General features: G+C 49.8%; 4 protein-coding genes across 4 annotated transcripts; 2 read left to right on the top strand and 2 right to left on the bottom strand.

The window, feature by feature from the left end:
* Nucleotides 1-2,672: 2,672 nt before the first annotated feature.
* Nucleotides 2,673-3,608, bottom strand: LOC116501337 (olfactory receptor 14C36-like). The gene has a single exon (XM_032206852.1). It carries the CDS (start codon nt 3,606-3,608, stop codon nt 2,673-2,675), a length of 936 nt encoding a protein of 311 aa, XP_032062743.1.
* Nucleotides 3,609-10,981: 7,373 nt separating this feature from the next.
* On the top strand, nt 10,982-11,917 carry LOC116501336 (olfactory receptor 14C36-like). The gene has a single exon (XM_032206851.1). It carries the CDS (start codon nt 10,982-10,984, stop codon nt 11,915-11,917), a length of 936 nt encoding a protein of 311 aa, XP_032062742.1.
* A 6,953-nt stretch (nt 11,918-18,870) lies between these two features.
* Nucleotides 18,871-19,812, top strand: LOC116501333 (olfactory receptor 14A16-like). The gene has a single exon (XM_032206850.1). It carries the CDS (start codon nt 18,871-18,873, stop codon nt 19,810-19,812), a length of 942 nt encoding a protein of 313 aa, XP_032062741.1.
* Nucleotides 19,813-26,451: 6,639 nt separating this feature from the next.
* LOC116501332 (olfactory receptor 14C36-like) lies at nt 26,452-27,459 on the bottom strand. Its single transcript, XM_032206849.1, has one exon. It carries the CDS (start codon nt 27,457-27,459, stop codon nt 26,452-26,454), a length of 1,008 nt encoding a protein of 335 aa, XP_032062740.1.
* Between the last annotated feature and the right edge of the window lie 279 nt (nt 27,460-27,738).

Here is a 27,738-nt window from a genome sequence, read left to right as displayed (position 1 = left end):
TTAAAATAGGGGAAGGGCTTTACATGACTGTTTTAAGCCAGCGTTACAGCAGAATCAACATTGCCTGAATGTTCTAATCTCACAGAAATCATTAATTTCTGCTGGCTAAACTCCTTTTCCCTCTCTCAAATCTCACATCTCTCCTGGCCAGGCTTCTCCTGTCTTTCCCATATCAGTCATCTTCCTAGGGGCAGCTTTCTGATGGCTTTCATGATCTCAGAGTATCTTTCTCATATCTGTTGGCTACTCCTTTCTTGAGACTGACGTGGCACCTAAGTCAGGATGGAAAAGAACACAAAGGCTGTAGGTGAACCCTGCACAATACGCCCAGCAGTTCTTGTACCACCCTAAAATTTTGTTTCCTGCCTCCAACTTCTGGATACAGAATGGCTTCTGTGCACCCAGGCTATCTTTTTCCAAACCCTCATGCATGGTTCAGTTTGCCCCAAGCATCTTGGAGGCAGTGGCCCGCTCTGTGTAGAAAACTGAAAGCAGTCCTAAAGGATGACTTCAGGCAAAAGCTGACACCTCTGACATGACAACCCCTACCCAAGACCTCTTTCACTATGGGGCCTACCAGCTACTTAGGAAGAGCCAATCTCAGAAATGACATGCACAGCAAGTGCCTTCTGCTGCCCTACCATGGACACTGGCAGATGTGAGCCTAAAGGCACAGATCCCAGCCAGGAGTCAAGGGTGACCTGTCAGCTACTTCAGAAAGCAGTCACCTCACAGGCCATTTAACAGCCATTCACTTCTGGCTGGACTTAGTGTTTCTGATGCACCACTGAGCTTATAATTCCACACCTACAAAACATCCCCTTTTTGGGCCAGGACCTGCCCAGGTAGAAATGATCTGGTTGTGATCCTCCAAGCTCATGGCACACCTGCTGGGCTCCCAGCCTCTCTGACACTCAGGAACCAGTTCCGTGCCAGTCCCGGGAGATGCTAGGGAAGGAGGAACCTTGCAGGCAATGTTCTAGCACCATTCCATGTTGGCGGACTGTCAGCTCCTTGTGCACAATGAAGATCCTGTTCGTATCCAGAAGCCGTGAGCCTGTAACTGGCTTAGAAGACACTCAGGAGAAGTGGCCTCCAAGCCCCAGTGCCCCAGCCCCAGCCCCAGCCCCAGCTGGCAGTGCTGCTCTGCAGAGTGAGGGGGCTGTGGTGCCTGTGGCACAGGAGCAATCTGCAGAGGTGTGCTGGGCAGGCTGGGAGGCAGACCCAGCTCAGGGGGTCACTGCCATTGCCCCAGGGCTGCAAGGAATCACTGGACAGGCTCCTTTGCTAGGGCTGCTGCGTGCCCTGGGGCTGCAGGGCTCTCCTCTGCCTGCTCCCAGCAGATTGAGCACTTGAGCTCTGCTCAGTCCACCTTGGAGGAGATCCCCCCTTAGGAGGGAAGTGCTGCAGTGGAGGCCAGCTGTGCCACTGCCGTGCCCACTGCCTGTCCCTGCCTGCAGTCCCAGCACAGCCCCACAGCAGCACTGGCACCAAGTGAGAGGAGCAGCCGGGCCTGACCCCACCAGCAGGGCTCAGCAGGACAGGGCGGCAGTGGCAAGAGAGCAGCTCTGCATGCCCCAAGCGCTGGTGCTCCCTGGCCGTGCTGCTGGGATGGGACTCTTTTCCTCTGCACCCCTGAGCACAGGCACTGCCCCTGCACAGCCAGGTCTGGTCTCAGAGGACAGATGTCAGACAAAATGACAGTTGAATTTTAACTCCATTAAGGTTAAATTCACAGAGAGCCTGGCTTCACATGCACAGAGTCTATGAGCTATATTCAACAGGTACTTCCATATCATTTTAATGGGTGCTTATTAGCTGAATTAATGTAATAAGAATATGCACAAACACAACCACAAACAAAACAAAACAAAACAGGTATACTGGTATTAAGCCAATTATTTGCATTATAAGACACGTGCAGAAGCAGATCAAAAAATTCTTGTATCCAAGACACATCTAGTCATCAATTTCCACAAGGCATGCTTGAGCTCCTGGGTCCTCATGCTACAGATGAGGACATGCTCTGCTGGAGGGACCACTGAGTACAGAACTGCCACCACCAGGTCCAGGGATGGGGAGGGGATGGAGGAGGGCTTCAGGCAGGCAACCATGACAGGCCTGAGGGAGACGGACACCATGGTCAGGTGAGGGAGGCACGTGGAAAAGGCTTTGTGGTGGCCCTGCTATAGAGACGAGAGGACTGTCACCTAGATCCACAAGGTCGAATCCAAATGCACTGCTTCTACCTGTGGCAGCTGGGCTCTTGGTCCTGAGCCCCTCCTGCATGCTGGGGCTGCTCCCCCAGCTCCAGAGGATTTGGGAAGAGAGGGATACTGAGACCAATGAATTTCTGATAGTATCTTTATTTGTCTTTATCTACCAAGGAAGCCTGGTTCTGTATGTATGTTAGATGATGTGGTCAACCTTACAAAAGATGTAACATTCTGAATGGTAAGAATGAGATTATAAAAAACAAAATGAAATATTGTTCAAATACTAACAGAGAAAAATAATGTAAAAAATTGTGTCATTTTCCCAAATACTCTTTGATTTCTCTTGGGATTCTTATTAATGATAATGTTATGAAAACACCAGTAATGATAAAAAAGATATGATATAATGTGAATCAAAATATTTGCACATTATTAAGAATACATCTTCTGAACACATCATGGATGCTTAAGAAGCATGTATGGAAACAGTTTCCTCACTGCTTTCTTGAGCTCCTGGTTCCTCATGCTGTAGATGAGGGGGTTCAGGGCTGGAGGCACCACCGAGTACAGAAGTGCAACGACCAGGTCCAGGGATGGAGAGGAAATGGAGGGGGGCTTCAGGTAGGAAAATATGCCAGTGCTAATGAAGAGGGAGACCACAGCCAGATGAGGGAGGCACGTGGAAAAGGCTTTGTGCCGGCCCTGCTCAGAGGGCATCCTCAGCACTGCCCTGAAGATCTGCACATAGGACAGCACTATGAAAACAAAACAACCAAAGACTAAAGAAACACTAAACACAAGTGCCCCAACTTCCCTGAGGTAGGCATGTGAGCAGGAGAGCTTGAGGATGTGGGGGACTTCGCAAAAGAACTGGTCCACAGCATTGCCTTGGCAGAGGGGTAGGGAAAATGTAGTGGCCGTGTGCAGGGCAGCATTGAGAAAGCCACTGCCCCAGGCAGCTGCTGCCATCTGGGCACAAGCTCTGCTGCTCAGGAGGCTCCCATAGTGCAGGGGCTTGCAGATGGCAACGTAGCGGTCGTAGGCCATGATAGTAAGGTTATAATACTCTGCTGATATGAAGAAGAGAAAGAAAAAGACCTGGGCAGCACATCCTTGATAGGAGATGGCCCTGGTGTCCCAGAGGGCATTGACCATGGTTTTGGGTAGAGTGGTGGAGATGCAGCCCAGGTCGAGTAGGGCGAGGTTGAGGAGGAAGAAGTACATGGGGGTGTGGAGGCGGTGGTGGCAGGCTACAGCGCTGAGGATGAGGCCGTTGCCCAGGAGGGCAGCCAGGTAGATGCCCAGGAAGAGTGTGAAGTGCAGGAGCTGCAGCTCACGCGTGTCTGCGAATGCCAGCAGGAGGAATTCAGTGATGGTGCTTCTGTTGGACATCTGATTTTTCGGGATGTGGTCCTGAACAACGAAGAGGATGAGAATAATAAAGTACAAGAAATGCATCAGAGGAAAATTAATTCCATTTCTCATTTAAAATCATCACTTTTATTGTGCACTTTCTGGCAGACATTTGGCAGATCCCTTTCATGCATCCTGATTCATTCTGCCTGACGGTGTCTGTTGGAACAGGGGGCTCTACTGTGGGCAGTGCAGGAATCAGTCCTGTCCTACAGCAAGAGGTGAAGAGGAACATGAGGAAATGTCAGTTTCACTTCCCTCCTGATCTCAAAGAGGTTTTCCCCGGTGTTGCTCCCAGTTCACCAAACTGCAAAGCAGAGTTGTGGAGGCTTTTTTTTAATTTTATTTTAAATTTTTGTTTTTTGAGTTTTTTGTTTCAGCTGTCCCACCACTCCTGAGGAGTGTTTCCAAGTCACAAACCCTGGTTATTTCTGCTGGACTCAAAGGGAATCCTTGTAGATCATTATCAGAGAAAAAGAGACTGTCACTTTAGTGCACAGTGTTCTTCAGGGAGGACAGCCAGTCCGTCCATCAAGTATGGTCTCAGCTGCCCTGTGAGAGCTGCACGAAAGTTGTACTCACATGTTTGATTGAAAAGAACAAAGACACTGCTGAGAGCAGAGGAATCCAGGCTCAAAGTGCACATCTCCACATCCCTCACCCTGTCCCCGTACTTCCCTTCCCCCAAGCACACCGAGGGCTCACCCCACAGGCATGTGAAACCCCCATCCCCAGCCAGCCTGCAAACAAGACCAGCAGCAGCACGGCCAGCTGGAGAAGCCAGGAGGAATGCCAGCGTGCTGCTGCCAGGGGAGGCAAGGCCAGGGAGGGACAGACGGACACTCAGCAGACCCTCCTGTGCTGCAGCTCTGCCTGCAGACGAGGCAGCTCCTGCTCATTGCAAATGATCTGTGCTCACCTCAAGCTGGCAGAGACCTCCCAAAAACAGGGATGTCTCCCAGCACTGGGCATCAGGGGGCTTGCAGCTCGTAAAGATCAGCTAGGATAAAACCTGAGAGGACCACAAAATGATGTTGGTGCAGTTTCTGTTCTGAGGTGTGCGTAGGAACTTTATAAACTTAATTGCTGACAAACTGATCTCACACTGCAATTCTCTTGGAGTCTCAGTCTCCACTACAATACTGACAATCCATTACCATGAAACCTGCCTCCCCTCCACTGCAGGAATCTGCAAGCACAGGCTACAAAAAAAGTCTTGCCTTTCAGGTAGCACCTGCCTTGGTCTTCCTCCTGAAATATCCAGTCATATTTCCCATTCTCTAAAGCGTTTTCTACTCCTTTCTGTAGAAATAGAGACAATGACCCAGGCAGATGCTATCAGCCATCAGATGTGCCAGCTGCAGAAGACCCCTCTGGCAACCCCACCTGCAGTGCCCTGCTGCCAGAGCCTCACGGTGTCAAGAGCCTGCAGATGTGTCCTGCCACACGCTGCCCTCTGTTGTTGCACTCCTCAGTGACTTCAAGCCCTCTCTCCTTCTCTCCTCTCCCCGGGCCAGCTGCGGTCAAAGCCCTGCTGCACTGTGCAGAGGAGCTGCTCCTGGGCACAGCTGTCTCTCTGCAGCGCTTGCCAGGAGTTCCCCTTGTGCCCAGGAGCCCGGCCCAGCTCAGCAGCACAGCACCCGACCATGGCATCGCTTGCTCTGTGCCCTTGGGCTCCCTCGAGGTGTCCCCAAGGCCTCAGGGCTGACAGCTCCCCAAGGCAGCAGGGTCTCTGTTGGGGTGTGCTGTTTGAATCAGACTGAATTTGTCACCATCTGCACTTCTCTGAACACAGGGGAGATGACTTTTACAAGGGTGATTTGTGCTGTTGGACTGTGGTTGTCAAACATGTTGTGCTTTAACCTGGTGGGCAGCTCAGCACCACACAGCAGTTGGCTCACATCAGCCCTCTCCCCCCCCAGAATGCTTATGTGTTGAGATAAGGGCAGTTTAAAGGACTGAAAGGGAAGAGAAATAATAAGAGTTGCTGTTATTGTTATTGTTATGTACAAAGCAAGTTAAACACAGTGCAATTGCTCATTACTGACTGTTGTCCAGCCTGTCCCCAGCTGGTAGAACATTCTGGTAACCATCTGCACCTGCTCAGTCAGTGGCACTCACTGAGGCTCAGTAAGCACAGACCAAGTCCCAGCACATTCCAGTCACTTATGTCCCTTTGGAATTGCCGAGGTGAGAACACATGCTGTTGAGGTTGTGATGAGGCAGGGGTCAGCCTCTTCTCTCAGATAAGTAATGATAGGACTCAAGAAAATGGCCACAAGGGGAGATTTAGATTAGATATTACGAAAAATTAGATTATATATCATGACAAACTTTTTCTCCCAAAGAATAGTCAGGTACTCTGAGACAGGTACTCTGATATAATGAAAGCCATCAGAAAGCTGATCCCAGTTAGATGACTGTTATGGGGAGGTCAGGAGTAGCCTGGCCAGGAGAGATGTCAGATTGGGGTGAGGGAAGAAGTGAAGAAGAGCTCGAAAGCTTACCTTTGTAGATGGAAGAGGGTAAGAGGTAAGAGGTAATGTTGATGCTGCTGTAACACTGACTTCAAACAGTCTTGTATGGCCCTTACACTATTTTCAAGAGTAACATTAATCCCTCAACCAAGACATTAGTCAACCACCTTGACAGGAATCCACTATTGTAATGCAGAACTCAAGGTATCACCTGAAGAAAAACTCAGCACAGAGCTCCATTCCCTTACCTTTACTCTCTTGCTCACCCTAATCTCTGCCCTTAACACTAACATTAAAATGCTCTATTTAACCCCAGACTTCTTGCCATACCTAAAAAAAAACACCCTAAACCATAATGCTTGCCCATACCCTAACCAGAGCCCTGACACCACAAGCAGAACACAAAACACTCCAACTAAAACTTTGCTTAATCTCTAACACAGAAAATTAAAATCTAGTCCCTAAGGGACTAGAGAGAGGTGAGCTCTGCCTCAGCATCTCCTGCCCCAGCAGGAGGATTGTGACTGTGGCAGTGACAGTGAGGTCACTTCTGTCTCTGCACTTGATAGGGCAGCAGCAGGAACGTGTCACGCAAAGGGACTGGGAGGTCACTTCCGTCTGTAGGTGGCAGGTCACCCTTGACTTCTCCCTGGGAGCTGCACTTTTGGGCTGACATCTGGCAGTGGCCCTGCTAGGCCAGCAGAAGGCTCCTGCTTGGCATGCTGACTGGGGGATCCCCTCTGCCTACACACCCAGGAGGACCCAGGCAGAAAGAAGGCCCCAACACGGGTTGTCCTGTCCCTTCTGCTTGAGTCCATGACTGGGCAGCAGCAGGCACAAGGCTTGGCTGTGTCTAGCCAAGAAGCTGCAAGGCCAGCAGCAGGCCCCTGGCTTGGAAGGTGCTGCTGAGGTGACTTGTGTGTGGTTGGCTGAGAGGCCGCAAGGAGCCTGCTGGGTTGGGATGCCTACTTCAAGAGTGGTTTCCTACCAGATGGAGCTTTCTGCGGTAGCAGAGAAGAGCAGTAGAGAAAAAAATGCCACAAAGTGTTCCAGGAAGGTTGGCACTGGTCACAAGGAGGGAGAAATGTCCCTCAAAGGGTCATGCTGTGGTGCCAGAGGTCACCCTCTGATCAGACCCTGGCTTTGTGTTTCAAGGAACAGCTGGTGAGGGCTGACGAGACATGGGTGAAAGCAAGGCATGAAAGCAAGATGCTGAACTGAGATGGGTGTCTCCAGACTTCAAGAAAATAGGGCAATGTGTGGGACAGCAATGGAAAGCCTGCAGAGGAGAAGGCAGAGGGTGCTGATAAAGAGGGAAGGCCCAACAGCTGTGAAGGTTTTTCCCCTTGGCAGTAGCTTAGGAGGAGATATGTTGTACTCACTGCAATGGGGCCTCATTGATTCCTTGCAACCCTGTGCAGCAGCTCAGAGGTGTCATACCACTGTTCTTCTCATGGCATCACACTGCCCACCACAGCCCACAGACCCCAGGAAAAGCCTTGAGCCAGATGTGGGGGTGCAGGATCTCCCCTTCCAGTGGCTGGGGTCAGGCTTTGGCTCTTCTGCTTCACTAAAACCAACCAAGACCTTTCTCAGCACAGTGCTTTGCCTGTCTGCAATCATGGCCTCCGATTATCTGCCCTAACTAGTCCCTGGGGAGGCTTTGTTAGTAACAGCCCTCAGAGGGGCCCATTAATACCCCAAGTCACTTCAGCTTTTCCTTCTGACTTTACTTTCTCTAGCAGTTGCATCATTGTCCTCTCAGTACCTGAGCTTCATAGACTCAGCACCACAATACACCATGGAACTCATTAAAATACAGAAATTCCAAACATCTCCTCCATAGTTTTCTTCAAGCCTTCACGCCTTTTGCAGCTAACTGCAGAGCTTGCATAACATAGTTCAGGGAAAAGATTTCACAAAGCAAATAATAAAAATATTTTCTTGTTTCAAAGGCTGAATGTTGTTGCATTTCAGTTTGGATGATCATTCTCCTATTGTTCTTCATCCAGGGTGACTTCTATGGAGACCTGCATCAGGAGGAAAAGCAGAGTCTGGAGGTCTGACAGCTCCACTGCCAGCAGTGGTCTTTGTCCCTGTAACTGCAGCCCAGCCCAGCACATGAAACCCATTCTATTATTTGGTAATATGGTAATATGGTAATTATTTGGTAATAAACCCTTTCATATTATTTGGTAATATGAAACAATGGGAGAGAAGAACTTGCCACAATGTGTGCCCTGGAAGGTTGGCACTGGTCACAAGGAGGAAGAAATGTCCAGGGGAACAGTTGGTCTTGCTGCTAGAGTCTGAGGCAAAAAAGGAATTAAGTACCTCAGCCTTTAACTTATCTCTAGATCATTACCAGATTTCCCCCACATCTAATAAAGGATGATGATTCTCCGTAATCCTCCTCTATTTAAAGTATTTATATAAACAGTTTCCTATTGTCTTTGACATAAATAAACAGATTGAGCTCCAGCTGGGCTTTGGCCCTTCTAATTTTGACCTGCACAGCCCCATAACATTCAGGACACAGCTCCAGACAAACTGCCAGCATGCATGAGAAGGAAGCACAGAAGAGGTGGAACCTCGCAGCTTTCCATTCTCTTCTGTGGCTCTGTGCTGCAGTGCCATTCAACTCGTTACTCCTGTATTATCCAAACTTTCCTGATGCTGCTGTCTTCTCAGAGATAGCACAATCACAGGCAAAGTTTGAACTGTCTTCCTGTAGACATGAAGAGCTGACAGAATGGAGCATCAGTGTGGGGCAACCTTGAGAAACTGCAGGATTTTGCCTACAGAAACCTCTTGGCATTTACAAGGAGAAGTGCCCAGTCCTGAAACAGAGGAAGAGGAACCCCACACATGAGGGCAGACTGGGACCCTGCTGAGTGAGCAGTGCCCAGGAGGAGGAGGGTCTGGGCACCATGAGGGATGCCATATGAGCAGTGGTGCCTGCTCAGCAGCAGCTAGGCCAGCTTCCCACAAAGCTGCCTTACGAGGAGCATGGCCACCAAGAAGATCTGAGTTATCAGACTCCTCAGAGATCCAGTGTGGCACTACACAGAAGAGGGTCTGCAGCCAGCAGGAAAAGACATACAGGTCTAGGAGTCCCTCAGACAGCCTGGTGTGGAGAGGATCAAGGGCTCTACCAAGGCTGAAAGTCTCAACAGGACCCAGGTCTTTGTGTCCATGGCTATGGCTGTTGTCTCTGTTACTGAGGCCTATGAGGAGACAGCTGATCGTTAAAGCACCAGGGCCTCATTGCCTCCTCGCCCCCACCCATGAAGCAGGCAGGGGTCGTACCATTCTCCTGCACTTGGCCATGCACATCCCCATCTCCTACTGCCCCACAAAGAGCCCTGAGCAAGGTGTGAAGGGAAAGGATCCCCCTTAAAATGGGATGGATGTCAAGGCCTGGCCCTTGTGCTTGGTGACACACATCCACTTTTCCTACACATCAGTGTCACCTTCACATTGCCTTTGTCTCCTTGTCCTCACTGCCTCCAGGGTTCTGCTCTAACGAGCTCCAAGGGAGGCTGTGTCAGTGCTGGCCCTCAGGGGGACACTGCAGGAAACTTGCCTCTGACTTGGACTTCTGGAGAGATGTCTTCAATTGTCTCTGAGTGCCTGAGGTTCGTGGGCTCATCAGCAAAGCCCCCAGAGGGGTGATTGCAGTGCCTTGGGCTGGTGCTGTGCTGCTGAGCTGGGCTGGGCTCGTGGGACAGAGAAAACTCATTTCAAAAGTGATCCTGGTGCAGAGAGACAGCTGTGCCCAGGAGCAGCTCCTCTGCACAGCGCAGCAGGGCTGGGGGCTCTGACCGCAGCTGGCACGGGGAGAGGAGAGAAGGAGAGAGGGCTTGGAGGCACTTGGCAGTGGGAGGATGCTGAGAGCTGCCTGCAGGAGAAACCTGCACAGCCCTTGACAAGGTAAGTGTCTGGCTGCAGGGCCATGCAGCTGCAGGTCCTGGAAGGGTCTTCCGCTGGGTCTTGTTTCTGGGAGGGCAGTGGGCAATGCAGTAGGCTTTGAGAGTCCTGCTGGGTTGCAGTGTGAGGTGAGAAAGTCTGGCAGAAGCCCCTTGGAGTGTCATAACCCAGCTGCCCTTTTTAGCCAAGAGTTGGGTGTCCAAGTCTCCTCCAGACACTGCAGGGGATGCAGATTGGGTATTGGGACACCCCAGATTGCGAATATCCAGCTCTGTCCGTGGGGCATTGTCCTGGGCTGCATTCTTCTCTCCCGCAGGATGCAGCTCTCTCGTGGCATCCTTGTGTTATCCAGGTACCTCAAGGAGAAGACATCTCTGTACTAAAACCATGTCTGTGCTGCTGGATGGCTGTCTGTGGGCAGCTGGAATGAGGCCTCTGCACTCTTGGCGAAGAGGGAAAAGCTGAGATCCTGCTCATGTACCTGGAGATAAGGTGAGGATTCTGTCCATCTGCACTGGGGTTGGGGCTTCTTTGCTTTAAGCTGTCTCTCCTTCTTTGGAAACACAAGAGTGTGATTGTTCTACTAAGCATAATAAAATCTGACTCGCTCTACAGTGTGGTTGGAGGTGTTTTTTGCAACAACCCTGCAAAGTTCATGGATCTCATAAGTGGACTGAACTTGAGTTTCCCCCTTGTTCCTGCTTTCTGACTGCTTCACAGAAGGAAGGACACCTCTAAAGTCCCCAGTAACCCATGCTTGCAGTGCCAGTCTCACCCAACATCACCTGGGACTCAAGCGATAGAGCTACAGAAAGCTCTTTTTGCAAGAGAGAGGCTTCAGATGAGAGTGGTCTAAGGCTTGCAGTAGGTTTTCCTCAGAGAATTGTCTTCTAAACTTTTTCTGCCTTCTCCTTCTCTACAGACAACAGTGTTCAATGTCAGAAAATGCCCAACATCAGCTCCATCACAGAGTTCCTCCTGCTGGCATTCGCAGACACGCGTGAGCTGCAGCTCCTGCACTTCGCGCTCTTCCTGGGCATCTACCTGGCTGCCCTCCTGGGCAACGGCCTCATCCTCAGCGCCGTAGCCTGCCACCACCGCCTCCACACCCCCATGTACTTCTTCCTCCTCAACCTCGCCCTCCTCGACCTGGGCTGCATCTCCACCACTCTGCCCAAAGCCATGGCCAATGCCCTCTGGGACACCAGGGCCATCTCCTATCAAGGATGTGCTGCACAGGTCTTTCTCTTTGTCTTCTTTATCACAGCAGAGTATTCCCTTCTCACCGTCATGGCCTATGACCGCTACGTTGCCATCTGCAAGCCCCTGCACTACGGGAGCCTCGTGGGCAGCAGAGCTTGTGCCCAGATGGCAGCAGCTGCCTGGGGCAGTGGCTTTCTCAATGCTGTCCTGCACACAGCCACTACATTTACCCTGTCCCTCTGCCACGGCAATGCTTTGGACCAGTTCTTCTGTGAAATCCCCCACATCCTCAAGCTCTCCTGCTCAGATGCCTACATCAGGGAAGTTGGATTTATTGCATTTAGCTCTTGTTTAGTTGTTGGTTGCTTTCTTTTTATTGTGGTGTCCTATGTGCAGATCTTCAGGGCAGTGCTGAGGATGCCCTCTGAGCAGGGCCGGCACAAAGCCTTTTCCACGTGCCTCCCTCACCTGGCCGTGGTCTCCCTGTTTGTCAGCACTATCATGTTTGCCTACCTGAAGCCCCCCTCATTCTCCTCCCCATCCCTGGACCTTGCAGTATCTTTTCTGTACTCCATGTTACCTCCAGCAGTGAACCCCCTCATTTACAGCATGAGGAACCAGGAGCTCAAGGATGCAGTGAGGAAATTGTTTGAATACATATTTCTTAAGAAAATATAATGTGCCTTTACATTCCGAGTATCTCAGAAACAGTTAGGAAAGTAATTTGATATTATTTTTCTTAATAAATATATTCTCCATGTTGTGGAGTCGATTTAATTAATGTCATTGTTAGCCTCCTACCTGTTCATTTATCTGTTTACTTTTCCTAATCAAGTCATGTATATTTAAAGCCAGGCTTTCTGTGTAGCTATAGACAATAAAGAAGCGAGTAGAAATTCATAGGTCTCAGCTGCAGTGTATTCCCATCTCCTGTGAACTAGCAAAGAAGCCATTAAAAAAAAAAAAAAAACTGAGCAGAAAAACTGGACTGAGCAGAGCTCAAGTGCTCAGTCTGGTGTGAGCAGGCAGAGGAGAGCTCTGCAGCCCCAGGGCATGCAGCAGCCCCAGCAAAGGAGCCTGGCAAGTGACTCCTTGCAGCCCTGGGGCAATGGCAGTGACTCCATGAGCTGGGTCTGCCTCCCAGCCTGCCCAGCACAGCCCTGCAGAGTGCCCCCATGCCCCAGGCACCACAGCTCCCTCACTCTGCAGAGCAGCACCTCTGGTTGTCATGTCAGAGATCTCAAATTTTGACTAAACTCATACCTCATAGCTGTTTTTAGTTTTCTCCATAGGGGAAGCTACTGCCTTTCAGATTCTTGAAGGGAGGTACATCCTGCATGAAGGCCTGCAAAATGTTACCCTGGATCCATAGGAATCATTCTGGAACCAACACTTCTTCATAGGATGTACACTTTTGTGGAGGCGCAGAGCTGATGGGCAGGTGCAGGATGCTCCTACAGACCTTTGTGCCCTTTTCCCTACTGACTACAACACCACTTCTGTCTCAGGAACAGAATAGCCAGCAGAGTGAGACAGATACTCTGAGATCATGAAAGCCATCAGAAAGCTGATCCCAATAAGATAACCAATATGAGGATGACAGGAGAAGCCTGGCCAAGAGAGAACTGAGATTTGGGGGAGGGAAGAGGAGCTTGGGAAGCAGAAATTAACGATTTTGTAGAGGTAAGAGGTTTCATGTAATATTGATGGTGCTTTAAAACTGGCTTTAAACAGTCATGTAAAACACTTACACTTTTTTGACCAGTAACCCTAATCCCAAAACCTGAATGTTGCTCCAACACCTTGACAGAAATCCCCTGCAGTAATACCTGACCTCAGAGTATCCCTTCAAGCAGAACTCAGCCCATAGCCCCTTTCCTTACCTTTACTCTCTTGCTCATCCTAATCTCTTCCCTTAGCACTAGCATTAAAACACTTTATTTAACCCTAGACGACTTCTTGGCAGACCTAAAGAAAACCATAAACCACGAAGCTTCTCCATACCCCAGCCACAGACCTGACACCCTATGCAGAACACCAAATCCTCCCAACAAACCGTTGCTTAAACTCTAACGCAGAAAGGTGAGCCCTTGTTCAAGGCCAGTTGGCAAGTGACTTTGGACAACCTAATCTAATGGAAATTGTCCCTGTCCATAGAATAAGGTTTGACTAGACGATCACAGAATCACAGAATCATCTAGGTTGGAAGAGACCTCCAAGATCACCTAGTCCAACCTCTGACCTAACACTAAGCAGTCCTCTGCTAAACCATATCACTAAGCACTACATCTAAACACCTTTTAAAGACCTCCAGGGATGGTGACTCCACCACTTCCCTGGGCAGCCCATTCCAATGCCTAACAACCCTCTCAGAAAAGAAGTTTTTCCTAATATCCAACCTAAACCTCCCCTGGCACGACTTTAGCCCATTCCCCCTCATCCGGTCACTGGGCACGTGAGAGAGCAGACCAACCCCCACCTCGCTACAGCCTCCTTTGAGGTAGCTGTAGAGAGCAAAAAGGTCACCCCTGAGCCTCCTTTTCTCCAGGCTGAACAAGCCCAGCTCCCTCAGCTGCTCCTTGTAAGACTTGTTCTGGGTTACACGTACTTGGGTAGTGTAAGGCACAATGCAATTCTTTTTGCCTTCTGCATCTACAGCACAGGAAGTAGGACTGCCCTACTCTATTGACTGGACAATAGAGTAGGGTAAAAAAAGTAAATGTCTTTACTTTTCATCCTGAGTTTTCTACAGAAGACCCAAGAGAGACCATGGATGACCAGGTACCTACTAATATTTAATCTGAATTTCTCTGGTTCCAATGGTCATTTCAATTTTATTTTATTTTATTTTATTTTATTTTCTTTTTGGCTTTATTTTATTTTATTGTATTTTATTTTATTTTATTTTATTTTATTTTATTTTATTTTATTTTTGGGTTTATTTTATTTATTTTATTTTATTTTATCCCCCCCAAAAAACCATGTGACTTGTTTTAGAAAGGGTTTCATGTGCTAGGCTGGGCTGCAGTTACAGGGACAAAGACTACTGCTGGCAGTGAAGGTGTCAGACCACCAGACTCTGCTTTTCCTCCCTATGGAGGTCTCCAAAGAAGTGACCCTGGATCAGTAGCAATAGGAGAATGATGCTTCAAACGGAAATGCAACAAAATTCAGCCTTTGAAACAAGAAAATATTTTTATTATTTGCTTTGTGAAATCTTTTCCCTGAACTATGTTATGCAAGCTCTGCAGTTAGCTGCAAAAGGCGTGAAGGTTTGAAGAAAACTATGGAGGAGATGTTAGGAATTTCTGCATTTTAATGAGTTCCATGGTGTATTGTGGTGCTGAGTCTATGAAGCTCAGGTACTGAGAGGAGAACGATGCAACTGCTAGAGAAAGTAAAGTCAGAAGGAAAAGCTGAAGTGACTTGGAGTATTAATGGGCCCCACTGAGGGCTGTTACTAACAAAGCCTCCCCAGGGCCTTGTTAGGGCAGATAATCGGAGGCCATGATTGCAGACAGGCAAAGCACTGTGCTGAGAAAACTCTTGGTTGGTTTTAGTGAAGCAGAAGAGCCAAGGCCTGACCCCAGCCACTGGAAGGGGAGATCCTGCACCCCCACATCTGGCTCAAGGCTTTTCCTGGGGTCTGTGGGCTGTGGTGGGCAGTGTGATGCCATGAGAAGAACAGTGGTATGACACCTCTGAGCTGCTGCACAGGGTTGCAAGGAATCAATGAGGCCCCATTGCAGTGAGTACAACATATCTCCTCCTAAGCTACTGCCAAGGGGAAAAACCTTCACAGCTGTTGGGCCTTCCCTCTTTACCAGCACCCTCTGCCTTCTCCTCTGCAGGCTTTCCATTGCTGTCCCACACATTGCCCTATTTTCTTGAAGTCTGCAGACACCCATCTCAGTTCAGCATCTTGCTCTCATGCCTTGCTTTCACCCATGTCTCATCAGCCCTCACCAGCTGTTCCTTGAAACACAAAGCCAGGGTCTGATGAGAGGGTGACCTCTGGCACCACAGCATGACCCTTTGAGGGACATTTCTCCCTCCTTGTGACCAGTGCCAGCCTTCCTGGAACACTTTGTGGCATTTTTTTCTCTACTGCTCTTCTCTGCTACCGCAGAAAGCTCCATCTGGTAGGAAACCACTCTTGAAGTAGGCATCCCAACCCAGCAGGCTCCTTGCGGCCTCTCAGCCAACCAGACACAAGTCACCTCAGCAGCAGCTTCCAAGCCAGGGGCCTGCTGCTGGCCTTGCAGCTTCTTGGCTACACACAGCCAAGCCTTGTGCCTGCTGCTGTGCAGTCATGGACTCAAGCAGAAGGGACAGGACAACCCATCTGGGGGCCTTCTTTCTGCCTGGGTCCTCCTGGGTCTGGAGGCAGAGGGGATCCCCCAGTCAGCATGCCAAGCAGGTGCCTTCTGCTGGCCTAGCAGGGCCACTGCCAGATGTCAGCCCAAAAGTGCAGATGCCAGGTCTATGTCAAGGGTGACCTGCCACCTCCAGACACAAGTGACCTCACAGTCCCTTTCCATGACACGTTCCTGCTGCTGCCCTATCAAGTGCAGAGACAGAAGTGACCTCACTGTCACTGCCACAGTCACAATCCTCCTGCTGGGGCAGGAGATGCTGAGGCAGAGCTCACCTCTCTCTAGTCCCTTAGGGACTAGATTTTAATTTTCTGTGTTAGAGATTAAGCAAAGTTTTAGTTGGAGTGTTTTGTGTTCTGCTTGTGGTGTCAGGTCTCTGGTTAGGGTATGGGCAAGCATTATGGTTTAGGGTGGTTTTTTTTAGGTATGGCAAGAAGTCTGGGGTTAAATAGAGCATTTTAATGTTAGTGTTAAGGGCAGAGATTAGGGTGAGCAAGAGAGTAAAGGTAAGGGAATGGAGCTCTGTGCTGAGTTTTTCTTCAGGTGATACCTTGAGTTCTGCATTACAATAGTGGATTCCTGTCAAGGTGGTTGACTAATGTCTTGGTTGAGGGATTAATGTTACTCTTGAAAATAGTGTAAGGGCCATACAAGACTGTTTGAAGTCAGTGTTACAGCAGCATCAACATTACCTCTTACCTCTTACCCTCTTCCATCTACAAAGGTAAGCTTTCGAGCTCTTCTTCACTTCTTCCCTCACCCCAATCTGACATCTCTCCTGGCCAGGCTACTCCTGACCTCCCCATAACAGTCATCTAACTGGGATCAGCTTTCTGATGGCTTTCATTATATCAGAGTACCTGTCTCAGAGTACCTGACTATTCTTTGGGAGAAAAAGTTTGTCATGATATATAATCTAATTTTTCGTAATATCTAATCTAAATCTCCCCTTGTGGCCATTTTCTTGAGTCCTATCATTACTTATCTGAGAGAAGAGGCTGACCCCTGCCTCATCACAACCTCAACAGCATGTGTTCTCACCTCGGCAATTCCAAAGGGACATAAGTGACTGGAATGTGCTGGGACTTGGTCTGTGCTTACTGAGCCTCAGTGAGTGCCACTGACTGAGCAGGTGCAGATGGTTACCAGAATGTTCTACCAGCTGGGGACAGGCTGGACAACAGTCAGTAATGAGCAATTGCACTGTGTTTAACTTGCTTTGTACATAACAATACCAATAACAGCAACTCTTATTATTTCTCTTCCCTTTCAGTCCTTTAAACTGCCCTTATCTCAACACATAAGCATTTTGGGGGGGGAGAGGGCTGATGTGAGCCAACTGCTGTGTGGTGCTGAGCTGCCCACCAGGTTAAAGCACAACATGTTTGACAACCACAGTCCAACAGCACAAATCACCCTTGTAAAAGTCATCTCCCCTGTGTTCAGAGAAGTGCAGATGGTGACAAATTCAGTCTGATTCAAACAGCACACCCCAATAGAGACCCTGCTGCCTTGGGGAGCTGTCAGCCCTGAGGCCTTGGGGACACCTCGAGGGAGCCCAAGGGCACAGAGCAAGCGATGCCATGGTCGGGTGCTGTGCTGCTGAGCTGGGCCGGGCTCCTGGGCCCAAGGGGAGCTCCTGGCAAGCGCTGCAGAGAGACAGCTGTGCCCAGGAGCAGCTCCTCTGCACAGTGCAGCAGGGCTTTGACCGCAGCTGGCCCGGGGAGAGGAGAGAAGGAGAGAGGGCTTGAAGTCACTGAGGAGTGCAACAACAGAGGGCAGCGTGTGGCAGGACACATCTGCAGGCTCTTGACACCGTGAGGCTCTGGCAGCAGGGCACTGCAGGTGGGGTTGCCAGAGGGGTCTTCTGCAGCTGGCACATCTGATGGCTGATAGCATCTGCCTGGGTCATTGTCTCTATTTCTACAGAAAGGAGTAGAAAACGCTTTAGAGAATGGGAAATATGACTGGATATTTCAGGAGGAAGACCAAGGCAGGTGCTACCTGAAAGGCAAGACTTTTTTTGTAGCCTGTGCTTGCAGATTCCTGCAGTGGAGGGGAGGCAGGTTTCATGGTAATGGATTGTCAGTATTGTAGTGGAGACTGAGACTCCAAGAGAATTGCAGTGTGAGATCAGTTTGTCAGCAATTAAGTTTATAAAGTTCCTACGCACACCTCAGAACAGAAACTGCACCAACATCATTTTGTGGTCCTCTCAGGTTTTATCCTAGCTGATCTTTACGAGCTGCAAGCCCCCTGATGCCCAGTGCTGGGAGACATCCCTGTTTTTGGGAGGTCTCTGCCAGCTTGAGGTGAGCACAGATCATTTGCAATGAGCAGGAGCTGCCTCGTCTGCAGGCAGAGCTGCAGCACAGGAGGGTCTGCTGAGTGTCCGTCTGTCCCTCCCTGGCCTTGCCTCCCCTGGCAGCAGCACGCTGGCATTCCTCCTGGCTTCTCCAGCTGGCCGTGCTGCTGCTGGTCTTGTTTGCAGGCTGGCTGGGGATGGGGGTTTCACACGCCCATGGGGTGAGCCCTCTGTGTGCTTGGGAGAAGGGGAGTACGGGGACAGGGTGAGGGGTGTGGAGATGGGCACTTTAAACCTGGATTCCTCTGCTCTCAGCAGTGTCTTTGTTCTTTTCAATCAAACATGTGAGTACAACTTTCGTGCAGCTCTCACAGGGCAGCTGAGACCATACTTGATGGACGGACTGGCTGTCCTCCCTGAAGAACACTGTGCACTAAAGTGACAGTCTCTTTTTCTCTGATAATGATCTACAAGGATTCCCTTTGAGTCCAGCAGAAATAACCAGGGTTTGTGACTTGGAAACACTCCTCAGGAGTGGTGGGACAGCTGAAACAAAAAACTCAAAATACAAAAATTTAAAATAAAATTAAAAAAAAAAGCCTCCACAACTCTGCTTTGCAGTTTGGTGAACTGGGAGCAACACTGGGGAAAACCTCTTTGAGATCAGGAGGGAAGTGAAACTGACATTTCCTCATGTTCCTCTTCACCTCTTGCTGTAGGACAGGACTGATTCCTGCACTGCCCACAGTAGAGCCCCCTGTTCCAACAGACACCGTCAGGCAGAATGAATCAGGATGCATGAAAGGGATCTGCCAAATGTCTGCCAAAAAGTGCACAATAAAAGTGATGATTTTAAATGAGAAATTGAATTCATTTTCCTCTGATGCATTTCTTGTATTTTATTATTCTCATCCTCTTCTTTGTTCAGGACCACATCTGGAAAAAAGCAGATGCCCAACGTCAGCTCCATCACTGAATTCCTCCTGCTGGCAGTCTCAGACACGCGTGAACTGCAGCTCCTGCACTTCGCGCTCTTCTTGGGCATCTACCTGGCTGCCCTCCTGGGCAACGGCCTCATCCTCAGTGCCGTAGCCTGCCACCACCGCCTCCACACCCCCATGTACTTCTTCCTCCTCAACCTCGCCTTCCTCGACCTGGGCTGCATCTCCACCACTCTGCCCAAAGCCATGGCCAATGCCCTCTGGGACACCAGGGCCATCTCCTATCAAGGCTGTGCTGCACAGGTCTTTTTCTTTCTCTTCTTCATATCAGCAGAATATTATAACCTTACTATCATGGCCTACGACCGCTACGTTGCCATCTGCAAGCCCCTGCACTACGGGAGCCTCGTGGGCAGCAGAGCTTGTGCCCAGATGGCAGCAGCTGCCTGGGGCAGTGGCTTTCTCAATGCTGTCCTGCACACGGCCAACACATTTTCCCTGCCCCTTTGCCACGGCAATGCTGTGGACCAGTTCTTCTGTGAAATCCCCCACATCCTCAAGCTCTCCTGCTCAGATTCCTATCTCAGAGAAGTTTGGGCAGTTCTGTTTAGTATCTTTTTAGCATTTGTTTGTTTTGTTTTCATTGTGTTGTCCTATGTGCAGATCTTCAGGGCAGTGCTGAGGATGCCCTCTTCTCAGGGCCGGCACAAAGCCTTTTCCACTTGCCTCCCTCACCTGGCCGTTGTCTCCCTGATGATCAGCACTTCTATCTTTGCCTACCTGAAGCCCCCCTCCATTTCCTCCCCATCCCTGGACCTGGTGGTCACACTTCTGTACACTGTGGTTCCTCCAGTAGCTAACCCCCTCATCTACAGCTTGAGGAACCAGGAACTAAGGGATTCCATCAGGACTCTACTTGAATACACACATCGTCAGCAAATTCACCTATAATACTATGCCTAATATTAGAAATCCCAGCTATTCTCAGAAAGAAAATAATATGATGTCTTCTATTATTAAATGTCGGTTTTATTATTTTCTCTCATTATTTCACATTTGATTAAATATTATTCCTAGCCTCCTACAAGTCAATTATTTTTCTGTAGAAGTTGGCTTCCTGTGTAGATAAACCTAATAAGAAAGCCATCAGAAATTCATTGGTCTGAGCTGCTGTCTCTTCCCATCTCCTCTGGAGCTGGGGGAGCAGCCCCAGCATGCAGGAGGGGCTCAGGACCAAGAGCCCAGCTGCCACATGCAGGAGCAGCCCCAGTGGCCCTCGGGGCTGCCCCTCACTGCCCGCTGGGCTCTGCCTCTCTGCTGCCTTTGGGTCAGAGCTGCTGCTTCCCTGGAGCCATGGCCATGGCCAGCAGCAGGAAGTGGCCTTTTCACTGCTTCTTTCTTTTTGGTTCCTCATTGCTTTCTTGTGCTCTTGTATCTGTCTTAGTCTCGAGGTCTCATATGCATTGATGACAGTCCTGTTGTCTTTGCAGTGTCTGTGTCTGCAGGCAGCAGCAGGCACTGTGCAGCCCTGGGTAACAACTGGCCTACCTGCTAGCACCACAGTAACAAGAGGGTCTTTCTCAGGGCAAACCCAGGACCCTGGACACCTCTTCCAAATGTGCTATCAGGAATGGAGCCAAGAGGTTGCTCCCTGCTCTTCTGTTTTCTGGGGTTTGTCATGGAGTGAGGGACAGAGGCTGAAAGTCCCAGGGTGGTCCCTGAGGAACCAAGGGCTGGGCCAAGAACTCCTTTTGTGGCAGCACATGCCCAAATAGACAACACTGCCCACTGCAGTCAGTGAGATGGCCAATGCCAGCCTGGAGATGTCAGGAGATCTGCAGGGACATGGTGCTCACTGGGTAGTGCTTAGAACCTCATAAAATGTATGAGTATCCAAAGACGGGTCTGGTAAAGGAAAAGGGGAATCTGAGGATTCGACGAGCTAAAGGAGGGCTCTGCAATGCCAGAAGACGTGGTGGAGAGCCAGCAGGTGAAGGCCCGTAAGACTGCAAAGCAACAGTAGAGACCTTCCTTATAGGCTCCTGGGCCAGGTCTGGTGCAGCACTTGCCTGCCCTTTGTGCCCTCAGAAACACCCCATGGTCCTGCCCAGCACTGCCCTGTGCTGCTGAGCCATCAGGGCAGGTGGAAAGGGGCTCAGCAGCAGAGATCCCCATGGACGTAGGTCTGGTGCCCACCCTGAGCAGCATGGGCAGGGGGGGAGACCCACGGGGGTCCCAGGGCACCACAGCCCCTGGCTCTCACAGCAGCACCGCCAGCTTGGGGCCCTGAGGGAGCACAGGGAGGGAAGCAGCAATGGCCAGCCAGGCTAGCACAGACACACTGCCCTGGGCAAGGCTCTCTGGGAGCAGGGATGGCCCTGGGGAAGAGCAGGGCAGCATTGCTGGGCCTGCACTGATGGGGAAAAGGAAAAGGGAAAGCTCTTTGTGCAGGCCCCTGCTTGGGGCAGGCTGCTCTGTGGCTGGGCCAGGCCTCTTGTGCTGGCCTGGGGAGCGGGGCTGGCCCTGCGGGGCACAGGCACTGTGTGCTGGGGATCTGCCAGGCAAGAGAGCAGGGCTCCTGCAGCTTCACGGACCTCCATCACCTTGCAGCATAGCCAGCCTCCTCCTTGCTCACCTCAACCAGAAACTACACATGCATGAGCTGTCTGCTTCTTCCTCCTCTGAAGGGAGAGGAGGAAACGCATCTAGAGAGAGAGGGGAACGAACATATAAACTCACAGAGAGATAGACACTTGAGGAAGGGAAAGGAAATGGAAAATAAAAGAAAAAGAAATTCCTACCCCAAACATGAGGAATATGTAGTAACTCCTCTATTCCCATAAGCAGACCACTGTGCTGCCAGTCTCTGAGAAACTGATACCTTGTCTTGGAAAGATGACCCCAATATATACTGCTGAGCACCATGTTATGTCCCATGTGGCCTGACCAGAGCTCAAGTGCTCAGTCTGGTGTGAGTACACAGAGGAGAGCTCTACAGCCCCAGGGCACGCAGCAGCCCCAACAAAAGGGCACTTCTGTCTCTGCACTTGATAGGGCAGCAGCAGGAACGTGTCACGGAAAGGGACTGTGAGGTCACTTGTGTCTGGAGGTGGCAGGTCAGCCTTGACTTCTCCCTGGGATCTGCACTTTTGGGCTGACATCTGGCAGTGGCCCTGCTAGGCCAGCAGAAGGCACCTGCTTGGCATGCTGACTGGGGGATCCCCTCTGCCTCTAGAGCCAGGAGGACCCAGGCAGAAAGAAGGCCCCCAGATGGGTTGTCCTGTCCCTTCTGCTTGAGTCCATGAGTGGACAGCAGCAGGCACAAAGCTTGGCTGTGTGTAGCCAAGAAGCTGCAAGGCCAGCACCAGACCCATGGCTTGGAAGGTGCTGGTGAGTATCTATGATGTGACTTTAGCTTCATTTTTCAAGGAACAGCTGGTGAGGGTTGATGAGACGTTGGTGATATGATGGAAATGCTGGGATGAGAGCAAGGTGGTGAACAGAGGTGGGTGTCTGCAGACTTCCGGGAAACAGGACAAAGTGTGGGATAGCATAGGAAAGCGTGCAGAGGAAAAGACAGAGGTTGCTGGTAAAAAGGGAAGGCCCCAACAGTCCTGACAATTTGCCTAGAGCTTTTGAGAAAATGAGATATAGTCATTGCAATGCAGCCTCTTTGCTTCCTTGCAACCCTGTGCAGAGACAGGATGGTGTCATACCAGTTTTCCTCTCGTGGCATCACACTGCCCACCACATTCCTCAGACCCCCAGGAAAAGTCCTGAGCCAGACAGGGGGGTGCAGGATCCCTCCTCACAGTGGCTGGGGTCAGGCCTTGGGCCTTGTCTTCACCAAAGTCAACCAAGACTTTTCTCAGCACAGTGCTTTGCCTGTCTGTAATCATGGCCTCCAATTATCTGCCCTAAGCAGTCCCTGGGGAGGCTTTGTTAGTAACAGCCCTCAGTGGGACCATTAATACTCCAAGTCACTTCAGCTTTTCCTTTTGAGTTTGCTTTTTCGCTCTGTTGCATCATTCTCCTCTCAGTACCCAAGTTTCACTGACTCAGCACCAAAATACACCATGGAACTCATTAAAACACAGAAACTCCTAAGGAGCCATGTCTCTCCCACCATTTTCTTCAAGTCTTCAAGACTTGATCAGCTAATTGGAGAGCTTTCATGTTGTAGTTAAGGGGGAAGATTTCAAGGAGCATCTAATAAAAATCTTTCTTCATTTTAAAGGCTGAATTTTGTTGTGTTTCAGTTTAGAGCATCATTCTCCTGGTTATATTGGTCTAGGGTTTCTCCTTTGAAGCCCTGCTTAGGTGGGAAGAGCAGGGTTTTTCCTATTTCAAAACAAACAACAGGAAATCATGCTGCAATTTTCAAAAAAAAAAAAAAAAAAGGTCAAGTTCCTTATTTTGTTGCCTCCAGTGATGTTTACCTTCCCAAAAGGATGACTGTACATGATGTATTTTACAGTGATTTAAATAACTGTGTTAATATTAATCCTTATCATACTAATTCAATGATAAATGATGAGGGTCTTACTAAGGAAACCATTAGACAGACTGCTGCGAGATGGGCGACCTTGAACTCACTGAAACTCCAAGCAGCAACTGGGTCACTGAGAGTGGTCTGAATGATTTAACGGTAAGAGGAGGGCAAACCAGGAGAATGATGGGAAGTGTATAGGTCCAGAAAGGCAGCTGGAAAGGGGAAATTCAGCAGGGTCTATGTAATCAAGATGAGTTTTGTGCCTGGAAGATGAGGGAGGGAGCACACCATGATAGAAAAGCGATGACAATGCAACTACAGGTGAACACCAGTATTTCTTCTCCTGGGATGAATATGCATCCTGAAAAATCACATTTCTTCATGATAGAAATTACACTTCACATGAGACATTTTACGGAAGGGATTGAATCTTTTGAGTTGATGAGTTGTTGCTTTATCATTCAAGTACTGAAAAAAATACTGGGTATTCTGGCAGAGCTTTGCCGTCTGACCATAAGCAACCAGGGAAAACCTCCAGTGGCCCCGTTGCATTTGAGGCACTTCCCCGGACCAGCAGATGTCAGAAAAGACCTGCAGAAGGCCGGAGCCCTTTGGGAAAATCAGGTGGGGCCAGGTGGAGTTCTCAGGGCACCTCCACTGCCAGCAGTGGTCAATGTGGAAGCCAAAAGACAGCAGCAGTGAAAAGGCCACGTCATGCTGCAGGCCATGGCCATGGCTCCAGGGAAGCAGCAGCCCCAACCCGAAGGCAGCAGAGAAGCAGAGCCCAGCAGGCAGTGAGGGGCAGCCCCGAGGGCCACCGGAGCGTCTCCTGCATGTGGTAGCTGGGCTCTTGATCCTGAGCCCCTCCTGTGTGCTGGGGCTTCTCTCCCAGCTCCAGAGGAGATGGGAAGACAGAGAAACTGAGATGAATGATATTCTGAGGGACTTGTTATTGTCTTTACATATTCATTAAGCTTGCTTCTTTAGCTAAATTAGATGACTGGATAAAAGAAATTAAAAAAATATTACAAGATGTTAAAAATACATTTATTTAAATCAAACCCAAGAAATTTAATTGTAAAAACAAATTAACAAAAAAAATTCCTAATAAATTCTTTAATAAACTGGGAAATTCTTTGCACCCAGGGTACCTTTTTCCAAACTCTCATGCATGGTTCAGTTTGCCCCAAGCATCTTGGAGGCAGTGGCCCCCTCTGTGTAGAAAACTGAAAGCAGTCCTAAAGGATGACTTCAGGCAAAAGCTGACACCTCTGATATGACAACCCCTACCCAAGACCTCTTCCTCTATGGGGCCTACCAGGTACTTAGAAAGAGCCGATCTCAGAAACTACATGCACAGCAAGTGCCTTCTGCTGCCCTACCATGGACACTGGCAGATGTGAGCCTAAAGGCACAGATCCCAGCCAGGAGTCAAGGGTGACCTGTCAGCTACTTCAGAAAGAGCTCACCTCACAGGCCATTTAACAGCCATTCGCTTCCTGCTGGACTTAGTGTTTTTGAGACACCACTGAGCTTATAATACCACACCTACCAAACACGCCCTTTTTGGGCCAGGACCTGCCCAGATGGAAATGATCTGTTGGTGATCCTCCAAGCTCATGGCACACCTGCTGGGCTCCCAGCCTCTCTGACACTCAGGAGCCAGTTCCGTGCCAGTCGTGGGAGGTGCTAGGGCAGGAGGGACCTTGCAGGCAATGTTCCAGCCCTGTACCTGTTGGCAGTGTCTCAGCTCCTTGTGCACAGTGAAGATCATGTTTTTATCCAGAAGCCATGAGCCTGAAGCTGACATTCAGGGAAAGCACCCTCCAAGCCCCAGCCCCAGCCCTAGCTGGCAGTGCTGCTCTGCTGAGCAAGGGGGCTGTGGTGCCTGGGGCATGGGGACACTCTGCAGGGCTGTGCTGGGCAGGCTGGGAGACAGACCCAGCTCATGAGGTCACTGCCATTGCCCCAGGGCTGCAAGGAATCACTCGCCAGGCTTCTTTGCTGGGGCTTTTGTGTGCCCTGGGGCTGCAGAGCTCTCCTCTGCCTGCTCACACCAGACTGAGCTCTTGAGCTCTACTCAGTCCACCTCAGACAGGCTCACGCTCCGTGGGCTCCATTCACTGCTGTCTCCTGGGCTCACACGGCCCCAGAAAAGAAGTCTGGTGAGTGATTTTTTGCAGGCCTGGGGCAATGGCAGTGATATTTCCTTGTTTCTCATGGTCTTCTCACATGTCTTTCTCATAGCCTTTCCCACTGCCCAGCACTGCCTCCCAGGTGGGAATAAGCCAACCTTCAGATCGGCCTTGGTCTTCTTCAGTCTTCCTGCTGCTTATTAGGACCTTCCTGACTCCCCACAGAGCTCAGAGGGAGCCTTCTTGTCCAGTGTGTGGCCCTGCACTGGCTCTGAATTTGATGAAGTAATTCTCTGCAGAGCAACCCCTGTGGTTCTGTGTTTTCAATATGTGAGCGTACTGGGCCTGGCTGGGATGGAGTTAACTTTTCCTGTAGAAGCCCACACAGTGCTGTGCTCAGCTTGAGTAGCTAGAACAGCACTGGTATCACGGTTCTGTTTTGTCTACTGCTGAGCAGTACTGTCATAGCATCAGGAATCCCTCTAATCCTCCCTCCCCAAAAAGCCAGCAGGCTGCGGGTGCACAAGAGACAGGGAGGCGACATCACCAGGGCAGCTGACCTAAACCAGCCACAGAGATATTCCATACCATATGATGTCACACTCAGCAATAGAAGGTGGAAAATGGAAGGAGAGGGGAGAGGTGAGCTCCCGTTATGAAAACGACTGTCCTCCTGAAAATAAGCTCTATCTGTTGAGGCCCTGTTTCAAGAAAGTGGTCAAGCATCACTGTCACAAATAGTTTTGCTATTTTTTTTTTAAATAACGTCTCTCAAAGGAGATGGGAATGCACTGCAGCTGAGACCTATGAATTTCTGCTTGCTTCTTTATTGTCTATAGCTACACAGAAAGCCTGGCTTTAGATATACATGAGATAATTATGAAAAGTAAAGAGATAAATGAACAGGTAGGAGGCTAACATGATATTAATTAAATCGACACCACAACTTGGAGAACATATTTATCAAGAAAAATAAAACCAAATTACTTTCCTAACTGTTTCTGAGATAAACTCAGAACGTAAAGGCACATTATTTTTTTTTTTTTTAAGAAATATGTATTCAAACAATTTCCTCAGTGCATCCTTGAGCTCCTGGTTCCTCATGCTGTAGATGAGGGGGTTCACTGCTGGAGGTAACATGGAGTACAGAAAAGATACTGCAAGGTCCAGGGATGGGGAGGAGAATGAGGGGGGCTTCAGGTAGGTAAACATGATAGTGCTGACAAACAGGGAGACCACGGCCAGGTGAGGAAGGCACATGGAAAAGGTTTTGTGCCGGCCCTGCTCAGAGGGCATCCTCAGCACTGCCCTGAAGATCTGCACATAGGACACCACAATAAAAACAAAACAACCAAAGCCTAAACAAAAGCTAAATGCAATAAATACAACTTCCCTGAGGTAGGCATCTGAACAGGACAGTTTGAGGATCTGGGGGATCTCACAGAAGAACTGTTCAAGGACATTGCCTTGGCAGAAGGGCAGGGAAAATGTGCTGGCCGTGTGCAGGACAGCATTGAGAAAGCCACTGCCCCAGGCAGCTGCTGCCATCTGGGCACAAGCTCTGCTGCCCACGAGGCTCCCGTAGTGCAGGGGCTTGCAGATGGCAACGTAGCGGTCATAGGCCATGACTGTGAGAAGGGAATACTCTGCTGTGATAAAGAAGACAAACAGAAAGACCTGTGCAGCACATCCTTGATAGGAGATGGTCCTGGTGTCCCAAAGGGCATTGGCCATGGATTTGGGCAGAGTGGTGGAGATGGATCCGAGGTCGAGGAGGGAAAGGTTGAGGAGGAAGAGGTACATGGGGGTGTGGAGGTGGTGGTCGCAGGCTACGACGCTGAGGATGAGGCCGTTGCCCAGGAGGGCAGCCAGGTAGATGCCCAGGAAGAGCGTGAAGTGCAGGAGCTGCAGCTCACGCGTGTCTGCGAATGCCAGCAGGAGGAACTTACTCACAGAGCTGATGTTGGGCATTTGCTGGTTGTGGCCATGGGTTTCTTCCAAGGAGGGAAAAGGCAGTAAGAAAATACAACAAAATTATCTGTTGATATCTGATTCAATTTCGACCTATTAAGCAGTCTTTAGTCAGGTCCATTTCATAAGCTCTGACTGATGTTGCCTGAGGGTGTCCCTGGGAGCAGGAGACTCTGTTGTGGGCAGTGTAGTTAACAGTCCTTACCTATAAAAAAAAAGTAAAGAGGAACATGGGGTATTCTCAGATTATTTTAACTCTTGATATGAACAAATTGCTGC

This window comes from Aythya fuligula, chromosome W (assembly GCF_009819795.1).
Source record: "Aythya fuligula isolate bAytFul2 chromosome W, bAytFul2.pri, whole genome shotgun sequence".
Taxonomy (NCBI): domain Eukaryota; kingdom Metazoa; phylum Chordata; class Aves; order Anseriformes; family Anatidae; genus Aythya; species Aythya fuligula.
This window is presented reverse-complemented; position numbering and strand designations above follow the sequence as displayed.